General features: G+C 50.0%; 1 protein-coding gene across 1 annotated transcript in view; it reads left to right on the top strand.

The window, feature by feature from the left end:
- PCCA (propionyl-CoA carboxylase subunit alpha) overlaps positions 1–12,270 on the top strand; it is a 3,020,006-nt gene that overhangs the window by 1,260,982 nt on the left and 1,746,754 nt on the right. Inside the window, exon 12 of the mRNA XM_069637005.1 lies at positions 11,775–11,925. Within this exon, the coding sequence (XP_069493106.1) occupies positions 11,775–11,925 (151 nt within the window). The remainder of the gene's footprint in view (positions 1–11,774; positions 11,926–12,270) is intronic.

Below are 12,270 nucleotides of genomic sequence, written 5' to 3'. Positions count from 1 at the left end.
AGCTCTTTATTTGGCAAAGCAGTTGAAGATGCACTTAAAAGCGCAAAGGAGGAATATGATACCCTCAAATCCCTGGGACAGCTCACTAGCAAACCCTTTGGGCAGAGAGGAGGCTCAAACACATGCCGCTTTAGAGGACAGAACTCCCATCTGTCCTCTTACTACAACCAGGGTGGGCAGAACTTGTCCTGGGGTTTTTCACAAGGGCAGTCCTCCCAATAGGTTTTTCAAAGAGGCAAAAGAAGGTTTAGAAGTAGGGGCTAATCCTCCTCACGAGGGGACTCAGCCCCTCCTAAGCAATGACCACCCGCTACAGGTTCCCTCACATGCCACTCCAGTATGAGGTTGCATTTCTCAATTTACCCATGTATGGGAGGGGGCTCACGTTGGGCAAGTCGGTACTTTCCAACGTGATAGGGGTGGTATTGCATAGAGCTAATTCAAACCCAAGCCAACCACACTCCAAGCCAGACAGACTTCACAGGAAGAAGAATGCATCTGGCTGGAAGAAGTCAAAGCACTGCTACTAAAGTACGCCATAGAAATCATCCCGGCAAACCAGGTAAACAAGGGTATTTACTCAGGGTACTTCATTGTGCGGAAAAAGACCTAACAATGCGCCGTGTCCTAGACCTGCGCCCTGCGAACACCTATGTAAAGCGACAAAAATTCTGCATGACAACGCTACATGAAGTAATCCCACTGCTAACGCAGGGGGATTACATGGCATCCTTGGATATGAAAGATGCATACTTACATATTTCAATGTTCCCAGCGCACAGAACATTCTTGCACTTCAAAATAGCGAACCAACACTACAATTCAAGGTACTGCCCTTCGGCATAGCCTCTGTTCCAAGGGTTTTCACCAAGGTACTAGTGGTAGTCGTAGCGCATCTGCACAGAGAATCAATCCCAGTGTGCCCTTATCTGGATGACTGGCTAATAACAGGGGAATCTCCCAGATTTGCAAGCAAAATACTCAGAGAACAATCCACCTTCTGTTCCAATTGGGATTCTCAATCAACGAGAAAGTGAAGTCTCGTTCCAAGCAAGACAGAACAGTTCTTAGGAGCTGTCATAAAAACAGAAGAGGGCCTAGTCTTTCCATTAAACGAAAGAGTGCAAAACATACTGCTACAAATGCCTCAATATCTAGCCAGTCGCCAAATAATCGTACGCAAAGCAATGCGCTTGCTCGGGATGATGGCTTCATGCATTTACCTGGTTCCACATGGACGGCTGCGCATGTGCCCACTGCAGGAGTGGTTAGCAAAACAGAGGTCTCAGGCAAGCAGTCAGTGGGACGATCTAGTGGTTGTTAAAGGGAAAAACGTTTCACAACCCTACAGTGCAGGCAATTGTCACAACAGACACATTACTCACCACTTGGGGAGCTCATTACCTTCACTACACAGCGCAGCGCCTGTGGACACTGATCACGGCCCAAAATCACATAAACCTTTTGGAACTAAATGCAGTGCTCAAAGCCCTTCAAGCTTTCCAAGTGCACCTGTCGGGTCAGGCAGAACAAGTCCTCACGGACAGCACCACTGCCATGTTTTACATAAACAAGCAGGGTGCACCCTCTCCAAGTCTATCCAGGCTAGCACAACAAGTTTGGAAGTGGGCACTCAAGTGGTGCATGTTCCTAAAGTCGCAACATGTTCCAGGGGAACTTAATTCTCTGGCAGACTCATTAAGCAGAGATCCTCTTCCCGAAGAGCACGAGTGGCAGCTCAACAGAAACATCTTACATGATATCTTCTCCCTCTGGGGCTACCCCCTTTAGACTAGTTCACCACAAGCCAAAACACACGATCGCCAGACTTCGCATCCAGGTTTCCCCAACACGGATCCAAAGGGAACGCCCTGTGGATGAACTGCTCATGGAAATGTGCCTACTTTTCCCCCCAACACAGCCAATGAGCAGGTTCGTGAACAAGATGCATCAGGAACAAGTGACACTGATCCTAGTTGCTCCTATGTGGGTGAGACAACCTTGGTTTCCGCATCTGTGCAATCCGGCGATGTGCGATCCAGTCAAACTCCTGTGCCCCTACAAATATGCTCACACCGCACGCAGGGACAATGTTCCACCCTCAGCCTATAAACTTGGCAGCTTGGCACCTGAAGTAAGAGTTTGGGCATCTAAATCTTCCTCAAAGGTGTATGGAAATCCTCAAGGAGTCACAGAAACGAAACACCAGACAGTGTTAAATTAACAAATGCAGACGATTTGTAATATGGTGCCAGTCAAAAAATGTAAACCCAATCGAATGTACTCCATCACACATTCTTCATTACATGCTCCACTTACTAGACTCTGGGCTAGTATTTAACTCCATCAAGTTTCACCTAGCGGTTCTTTACGCGTACACCACTTCTCATAGCAAGGTGTCCTGGTGGAAAGTCCCTGTCATTAAGGCATTCATGGAAGGAGTAAAAAGGCTTTACCCCCTCCCCCCCAATTTCAAACCCGCCTCCAGGGTGGAATCCAAACGTGATACTTGCAAAGCTCATAGGTCCCCCCTTTGAGCCTATGCACAAATCCAGCCGTAAGAAGCTTACATATAAGATGTCCGAACTACAAGCTTTCAGTGTGTAGAAATCAGGACAGTAGCCGATGTGGAGTTTTGTAGACCTTTATTACACACTGGTTAAATGTAATGTCTTAACCATGGTAGTTGAACTCCAGGTTGACCCCACAGTTACTTCACTGTGAGTAAAAGGCACCAGGAGTTCCTCTTCTCTTGTAGTGTCTCCTACTTTCCCGGACTCGGATAGGCCCACCAGTTGCTCTCACTCTCCTCTCCTTCTCCCTGCAAAAAGCAACCAAAATGCCATTAGGCCAGTCCCTTTTATACCTGGTGCTTGGAGGGAAAAAGGGCCAATCAGGGACAACTGCCCTCCCCCCCTTTCCGATTGGTGGGGACTCTAGGCACCCACCCTCTATGAATAGAGCTGCCTCCTCCTCTCTTACTCTGGCTGCCTGGTTCCGGCTCCCCCTCCCCTTTGTCAGCCACGCCCTCTCCTTCGGCCCCGCCCCCCCCATGGCGTCTCCCCTGAGGCATGCCTCCCGGAGGCCCGTCCTGCTCGAGGCCCCAGGTTGCTGTTAGGGGTCTGCCCTGCTTGAGGTAAGGAGGGGGCTCTACTCTGTTCCCCTTGTCGTGCTCCTGCCCAGCTGTCTGGCGCACCTCCGACGCCGAGCGGTCGGCACAAGCCGGGCTCTCCAATTCCCGAGCCTCGCCGCCGAGGCCTGCCGTGTTCGCGGGTCTCCCAGCCGCAGCGCCAGTGTACCAGGTCCTCGTGGGCACACGCGGCGCTGCGGCTGTGGGGACCCGCAGCGCCGCGGCCGCCACGCCGGCACTGTCGCGGGCCGCCGACAAGGCTCTCCCTTCAACAGGGACGCCTCCCCGGCGGCCTCCCCCAGCGTCGCACACGCCCGCGGCATAGCGGGCTCCTCTGGCCGTGCGTCCCGCTCTCCGTCCACCTCGTCCACCCTCACCTCCTCACATACCCCCACCACGGATCCAGGCCGGTCGGGCCAGATCGAACTCCTGGATAAGTATTCCGCCACCAGGTGGAAGCTGGCAGGTCTATGTAAGGTAACGAAGTCGAAGGGCTGGAGGGACAGGAACCATCGCAGAACTCGTTGGTTGGAGTCCTTGTGTCTCGCCAACCACTGCAGTGGTGCATGGTCGGTATACAACGTAAACTTCCTCCCCAGTAGGTAGTATCGCAAAGAGTCCATCGCCCATTTAATGGCGAGACATTCCTTTTCAATAGTGGAATATGCTAACTCATGTGGAAGGAGCTTCCAACTCACAAAACAGATCGGTCTTAGGAACCCGTCTACCTCCTGCATCAGGACCGCCCCCAACCCCATGCCAGAGGCATCCGTCTGCAGGAAGAAGTGCTTCCGGAAGTCCGGGCATACCAACACCGGGTGGGACGATATACTGCGCTTCAACCCTTCAACGGCCAGTATGGCTGCGTGATTGGTTGACAGGTCCGGGGAACCCCCGATTTTCAACGCCTCGGTCAGTGGCGCAGCCAGGGAAGAAAAACCAGGAATAAAGCGCCTATAGAACCCTATAAACCCCAAGAAGGCCCTGATTTGTTTTCTGTTAGTTGGTACTGGGATCCCCTGAATAGCCTCGATTTTGGACACCTGTGGCCGAATCACGGCGCCACCGACTATATGTCCGAGGTACTTGGTTTCCTGGGTCCCTAGTACCGATTTCGCTGGGTTGATGTGGAGTCCAGCCCGGGTCAGGGTGCCGACCACCTCGCGTAGATGGGTTAGGTGGTCATTCCATGATGCGCTGTATATCACGATGTCGTCCAGGTAGGCTGCAGCGTACTGGTCGTGGGGCTGTAGGAGGACGTCCATCAGCCTCTGAAAGGTGGCCGGAGCCCCATGCAACCCGAATGGTAGTACTTTATACTGAAAGAGCCCCTGGGGTGTAGCAAATGCGGTTTTTTCTTTGTCAGCTTCCCGTAGGGGGATCTGCCAGTATCCCTTGGTGAGGTCCAAGGTACTGAGGTACCGGGCAGCACCCAGCCTTTCCAGTAGTTCATCCATCCTGGCCAGGGGATAGGCTTCGTAGTGGGATATCATGTTGAGTTGCCTAAAGTCCATACAAAATCGTACAGCCCCGTCTGGCTTGGGTACGAGTATGATCGGAGAACACCACGCACTGGTTGATGGTTCAATAATATCCAACCTAATCATTTCTTCGATCTCCTTCTTAATGATCAACCTTCGGGCCTCTGGGATCCTGTAGGGTCTCAGCCGGACTGTCTGTCCGTTTAGGGTTTCGATACGATGCTCCATTAGGCCGGTCCTTCCAGGTAAATGGGAAAAGGTTTTGCGGTGTGGTTTGAGGGTCTCCAGGATCTCGTTCATGTGTTCAGTGAGTGTTTCACACCATTGTACCGCATCCAATTGGCCGGTTGCGTGGATCAACCCCGTATCCTGGGGGGCTAGAATATCGACCGGGGCAGGCTCGGTCCATTTCTTCAGCAGGTTTATGTGGTAGACCTTATGTGATGGGCTCCGGTCAGGTTGGTGTATCCGGTAATTCACTGGCCCCACCACGTCCTTCACTACATAAGGACCTCTCCACCGAGCCAACATTTTGTTCGTACTGGTGGGTAGTAACACCAGTACCTTATCCCCTGTTTCTAGTTTTCTTAGGCGACAGCCCTTGTTGTATGTCTTCTCCTGTCGGTCTTGGGCTATACTTAGATGGGATTCTGCTAGTCCCCTCAAAGTAGACAGATGGTTCTTAAGGTCCTCAGCGTACTCGGTGAGAGACGTTTCCTTAGTGTTTTCCCAATCCTCCTTAACCAGATCTAGGATTGTTCTGGGCTGTCTTCCAAACAGCAGCTCGAATGGGGAGAATCCTGTCGAGGACTGGGGGGTGTCCCTTAATACCATCAGGATCAGGGGTATGACTCTGACCCAGTCCTTCCCCTCCGGGCCTGTTACCCTCTTCATCATTTTCTTTATCGTTTGGTTGTACCTCTCCACCAACCCATCCGTTTGGGGGTGGTAGACTGAGGTACGCAGCCGTCTGATTTGTAGTCTTTCACAGACTTGTCGCATAACCGCCAACATGAAGTTTGTACCCTGATCGGTGAGGATTTCGGTGTGTAGGCCTACCCGTGCGAAGTAGGGGATGAGTTGGTCACATATTTGGTTAGCCGACGTCCCCTTTAGGGGAAAGGCCTCGGGGTACCGGGTGGCATAATCCACAATGACTAGCAGGTATCGATATCCACGGCTGACTGGCTCGAGCGGGCCTACCAGATCTATACCTATCCTTTGAAAGGGTATGGTGATCAAGGGCATCCGCTGAAGAGGCGCCTTGGCTGGCTTTTCCCCACTCGTCAACTGACAGATTTTGCATTCCTTACAGAATTTCGCCACCTCCCCATAGACCCCTGGCCAGTAGAAACGTTTTAGAATGTTTTGCTGTGTCTTTAGGGAGGCCATGTGGCCGCCACACGGGTGGTTATGTGCCAACTGGAGGACAATGCCCCTGTGTGTTTTGGGCAGGAGTAGTTGTTCCCTCCGTGCTCCTCCCTCCTCTTGGTAGACCCGATAGAGCAGGTCCTGTCTAGATGTAAAACCAGCTCCCTTGGTCAGGCGGGGTCCCCATTTGTGATGGCCCTTTCGCGGGCCAATGTTAAGGTAGGGTCTATCAAGGTTTCTCCCCGGATGGGGAATCCTCATGGTCCTCCGGGTTCCAGGCTATCCGTTGGGTGGCATACATGGAGGCGCATTGAGCAAGGCGAGCTTCCCTTCTTTTTCTGGCGGGTTTCTCTCGTCCCTGGGTGTTCGGGGGGATGGGCTCCCTGGCAAAGGGTGCTTCTTCCCACCATCCCTGGTCTAGGGCTTTGATAGTCTGGTGGAAGTGGGGCAGATCGGTCCCAATCACCACTGGGGCGGGTAAGGAGGGGAGGACGGCAGCTCTCATCTCTGCAATGTTAGGGCCCACCTCTACTGTTATGGATTTCATGGGGTAGGCTCTCACATCCCCATGTATACATCGAATTGGGATACTAACATTGGTGAGGTAAGGAGAATCACTTACGGTTGGTAGCACCGCCGTCTGCCTGCTTCCACTGTCGAGTAGGGCCCTGGCTTGGTTCCCGTCTACCCGGACGTCCATCTCGTAGAGAACTTGGCATCGTGGTCCTTGCTCGGTCCGCATGAATCCGATCTCCATCGGCTCGGTGCCTCTCTTCCGGGGACAGAACCGGGCTATATGGCCCCACTCGCCACAGTCATAATATTGCGGTTGCCGGTACCCCGTGGACAACGGGGTGGACCGTGGGTCGGGTCCGCTCCTCTTCTCCTCGGATCCAGAAGGGCGTCCTTCCATTGCTCTCCATTTGGGAGGCCCTACCCGCAGGCTCTTGGTTGTGAGGGGTTCCAATGGTGGTATCGGGTTGCGAATGGGAGATCCGACTCCAAAAGGTTTACCCGCTCCCCCTGCCTTTTGGTAGGCCGACGCGATGTCCACAGCCTCAGATAAGGTGGGCCTGTGATGTTGTTGGACCCATCGTTGCATCGGAGGCGGTAGGGCCTCAATGAATTGCTCGAGGGTGACCTTTTCCCGGTACTTGTAACCACTTCTCGGTGAGGTCCTTAACCCGGTAGAAGAGTTGTCGTGGGTTCTCCCCTGGTCTGAGTTTAGTGTCGTGCAGCCTCATTCTGTAGGCCTCTACCGGTCCAATACAGCCTTTTTGATTTCAGCGTAAGGCGTGGTTCCGTTTGGGTTAACGGCCTGGTAGGCACCTTGCATGATGCCAGACAAAAGGGGAGCAACATACTGGCCCCAGCGGTCCACCGGCCACTGAGCGTTTCGGGCGATCCTCTCGAATGTGGTAAAAAAGAAAGCCGGGTCTTCGCCTTCCTTGAACTTCTGCAACACTGCGGAAGGGACCATGGGCTGGTTTCGGGTGCCGGTGACCGCATCCATCAGGTGTTTTATCGTCTCTTGATGTTGGTCCTGAGAGGTGGACTGCAGGTTACCCTGCAATTGTATTGCCTGCTGAAAGGCTTGGCGATCAGCGGCCGCCTGCTGGGCCTGAAGTTGGAAGAGCTGCTGTAACTGTTGTTGCCCCTCGGATAGTGTCTGTATTATTTTCTCCATTGCGTTCTCTTGACCCTGCCGACTACGCCACTTGTAGAAATCAGGACAGTAGCCGATGTGGAGTTTTGTAGACCTTTATTACACACTGGTTAAATGTAATGTCTTAACCACGGTAGTTGAACTCCAGGTTGACCCCACAGTTACTTCACTGTGAGTAAAAGGCACCAGGAGTTCCTCTTCTCTTGTAGTGTCTCCTACTTTCCCGGACCCGGATAGGCCCACCAGTTGCTCTCACTCTCCTCTCCTTCTCCCTGCAAAAAGCAACCAAAATGCCATTAGGCCAGTCCCTTTTATACCTGGTGCTTGGAGGGAAAAAGGGCCAATCAGGGACAACTGCCCTCCCCCCCTTTCCGATTGGTGGGGACTCTAGGCACCCACCCTCTATGAATAGAGCTGCCTCCTCCTCTCCTCCTCCTCCCTTACTCTGGCTGCCTGGTTCCGGCTCCCCCTCCCCTTTGTCAGCCACGCCCTCTCCTTCGGCCCCGCCCCCCCCCATGGCGTCTCCCCTGAGGCATGCCTCCCGGAGGCCCGTCCTGCTCGAGGCCCCAGGTTGCTGTTAGGGGTCTGCCCTGCTTTAGGTAAGGAGGGGGCTCTACTCTGTTCCCCTTGTCGTGCTCCTGCCCAGCTGTCTGGCGCACCTCCGACGCCGAGCGGTCGGCACAAGCCGGGCTCTCCAATTCCCGAGCCTCGCCGCCGGAGGCCGCCGAGGCCTGCCGTGTTCGCGGGTCTCCCAGCCGCAGCGCCAGTGTACCAGGTCCTCGCGGGCACACGCGGCGCTGCGGCTGTGGGGACCTGCGGCGCCGCGGCCGCCACGCCGGCACTGTCGCGGGCCGCCGACAAGGCTCTCCCGTCAACAGGGACGCCTCCCCGGCGGCCGCCCCCAGCGTCGCACACGCCCGCGGCATAGCGGGCTCCTCTGGCCGTGCGTCCCGCTCTCCGTCCACCCCGTCCACCCTCACCTCCTCACGCAGTGCAAGACCTTTTCTTTGTTATCCACAAAGACAAGTAAGTACTAAGACCACACCCTAGGTTTTCGCTTAAGTTCATATCTAAGTTCCATGTCAACCAGTCCATTGAGCTACCTGCTTTCTTTCAAAACCCTTCAAACTCAGCTGAGAAAAAGGCAGTTCTTTACAATGTAAACAAAACAGCTGTGAAAAACAGGCCAACTGTTTGTCTCCATGGCACCTGGCAGGAAAGGGGATCACGTTTCAAAACACGCCAATTCCAGATGGCTAGTGAAATGCATACAGCTCTGTTACTCACTATCAAACAAGACTCTGCCTTTCACACCAAGAGCTCACTTTACCAGGGGTACGTACAGGAGCTACTTTGGCATTTATTGCAAACGTCCCGCTGGATGCAATTTGCAAAGCAGCTACATGGAGCTCCATACATACTTTCACTCAGCACTACTGTATTGACACTCATTCTAAAGCAGAATCACAGGTGGGACAAGTGGTGCTCAAACATCTATTTGCCGCTCTACCTTCTCACAACCCCCCACCTTCTCCAGACACTGTTTGCTAATCTATGCATAGCATGTGATCTAAGCAGATCCACAAGCCTGAGAAGGGATAAATTACTCACTTTAGTCGTATTTCTGATACTTGTATCTGCTTAGATTTATTTATTTTATTTATTTGATTATTTTCAATTCATCAAATACAAGCAAAAAACAAAGGATAACGTAAGTAATACAATTAGAGATCTTGCAAAAGCAGAACATAGCAAACAAATCAAAGCATCTCATATTGTTGTAATAATACAGACTATGCCAACCCTACTTTACATACTTGTCCGCGAACACAACAATGCACAAACACACAACACAAGTAAAGACGGGACAAGCAACATGAGCAAACACTAGCTGCAAAAAGGGATGAGGGTGAGCCAAACCAGCAGATCATTATTCATACACACTTTATAAGATTCCATAATAGTAATATTTTGAGCATGCAAGTCATTGAAAATACCCCAAATTAATTGATAGTTTTGTATGCTAAAAGAGGTTTGGGTGAAAACTATGTCCCTAGCAGGCAATAGCTAGATACTCTGAAGCCAGTCCTTGAGTTGTGTTTTACCATTTCCTCAAAATCTGTTTCTTAGCGATTAACAATGCTTTGTAAGTTCAATTTTTTATTCCAGCTGATAACTTCAAACCATTTGCGAATAAGCCAGAACACACAATAGTGGAGCACGTGGCAGTACTGCCTGGCTTACAAACTCCATTCGGGAGAGGACTTGTTCGCAGTATTGAGATACTTGCGCACACGACCAAAACATATGGGTATTGGTCCCAATTTCAGATGGAGGAGACAGTTGGGGCAGATCATAGAGTCTCGGGTACAGTGGGGAGCGGAGGGGGTGTGGACCTATGTGTTATGTAGGAGCCATTCCTTAACGGGGAAGGTCTTGAGCTCTTTCCTGAACTGCAACAGCAATTGGGAAAGTCTGATGTTGACTGGAGAAGGTTCCAGAGTCTTCGAGCATAGACACACAAAGCTGTTCTTGTTCTTTCCTTCCTGCAACATCTGAGTTCAAGCCTTCACATTTCCTTACTTGTGGATTGCAGGCCTCTGGAGAGGAGTTTCTCAGTGAGGTAGCTTGGGGACTTCAGGGTGACGGAAGCCAATGCAGTTAGAGGAGGGTCAGGATTGAATTTCCAGAGTCCTTTCATGAGTTGTGCAGCAGCATGCAGGATACATCTCAGGGGTGCGAGGGTAGTTGCTGAAAGGCCTTCCAAAATGGAACTTTTTATAAGGCACCATGAATAACCGATGTTCTTGTGCTGGAACGCTATTCAAATTACAACAAACATAAGTGGATGTAGGAACATGTCTGGTAACCTTTCGCAAAGTCAAGTGAGGAGGAGTCAAGGTTGTCTGTTAATATCTAAATATTTTTTGGTGTAGAGGTTAGAATAAGCGCGTGGTAAAGTAAAAGCATAGGAGTCATGGGTGAGGAGGGAACAGTAGTTGGTTAATGTGTGCAGGCATATCTTATATTTTTCTGTTCATGGAGCCACTTTTTGATATTAGTTTTTACCTCTTGTGGCTGTATTCTGTTTTTACAGTTTTTAGGTTTTTAAGATCATGCTTGCATATTAGGGTAATGTAAATGAGCTACACCAGAATATCATGACTAGTAAGATAGAGAAAGCAAATGTTGGGTTATTGCTGTGGCTTGTGCCTTTATTACATCTTTTTGCATAGTTGTGAATTGCCTCTGTGCACAGCTTAGAGGGAACCCTCTATCATATCTGGTGGGAATGTCCCACTCTCTGGAAATTCTGTCTGGAAATCCAAATTAATGCTGGCTGCAAAGTGGTGCATCCCTGATCTTTGGAGGAAATCGGAATCCCCCCTCGGCCCAAAGTGGTGTAGTTACCAAGTGTATGGGAATTACTTACGATGGAAAAAATCACAGGTGATATACATAACACAATCTGAGACTTTTAGTTAATGTGGTCCCCATTTTTAAATTATTATACCAAAGACTGTACAAACCTAAGTCCCACCAGATTAAGAGCCCTACAATGGTTTACAGTTGGAGGTGCTCTTGATTTCTGTGTTGGTAAACTGTACATTGAGACGAATACACATATTCTCAACTACAAATATTGTATTTGCACTTACTGTTACATTTCCACATACTGTTAAAAAGGATCAATATGTTGTCAATGTAATACTTGTAGTTTTAACACAGTAAGTTGGAAAAAATATTGCAGCATTTCTACTGATTTTGATATACGTGGATTAATATGTGTTCCTTTCAGTTTGCGCTCTGAAGCATATCTTGCTGCATGTAGAAAGTTACTAATCAGAAATGTAACTTTTATTTGTGCAACTGGCAGAGCGACTGCCTTTGCGTGTGGGATCATTTCCTTTAGTCTGACAAAGCTTTTCTTTTACTCGTGACGAAGCTCAAGGTAAAGAATTCCTTGATATTTTCGTGTCATCTCTTGATTGTGTCGCTTCTCCTCAATCATCGGGTGTTACCTGGCTGACAGCTCCAGGAAAAGATGTAATTCATTAAGAAATTACGTGTTTGGGTCAATGCTCCTGTACTGACTGATAACAAAATATTACTTCTATGTTTCTAGCATGTTTCTGGACACTGAGACGCGAAAAGCTATGGGAGAACAAGCAGTAGCTCTTGCAAGGGTAGTTAAATATTCTTCTGCTGGAACAGTAGAATTTCTTGTGGACTCAAAGAAGAACTTCTACTTCTTGGAAATGAACACAAGATTGCAGGTAAAAATCTCACCTTGTAATTTAAACAAAGGTATTTGCATTCATAGAAAATGTAATCTAGTATGAGGCGTGCAAGTTAAGTGTCATACAACTGAGTTGGGGAAATAATTTGAGCTCAAGTGGCACACACTCTGCTTTGCTACCAATTGTTTGCATATTTTTCTTGATGTCTCCCCGTGTTTCAGTAGCACAGGGATTAAACTATACATGTATGTCCCCAATAAAACCCCCTGTGTTTCAAAATCTGTTCAACAATTATGTACTTTAGCCATATATATAGATATCAAATTATGTTTTCAAAGGTCGAGGCTTTGATTTAATTCTGTGATTGTTTGCACTATAAAT

Source organism: Ambystoma mexicanum, chromosome 7p (genome assembly GCF_040938575.1).
Source record: "Ambystoma mexicanum isolate Mex_15411 chromosome 7p, UKY_AmexF1_1, whole genome shotgun sequence".
Classification (NCBI taxonomy): Eukaryota; Metazoa; Chordata; class Amphibia; order Caudata; family Ambystomatidae; genus Ambystoma; species Ambystoma mexicanum.
The sequence above is the reverse complement of the archived record's forward strand: the minus strand, read 5'-3'. Positions and strand labels throughout refer to the sequence as shown.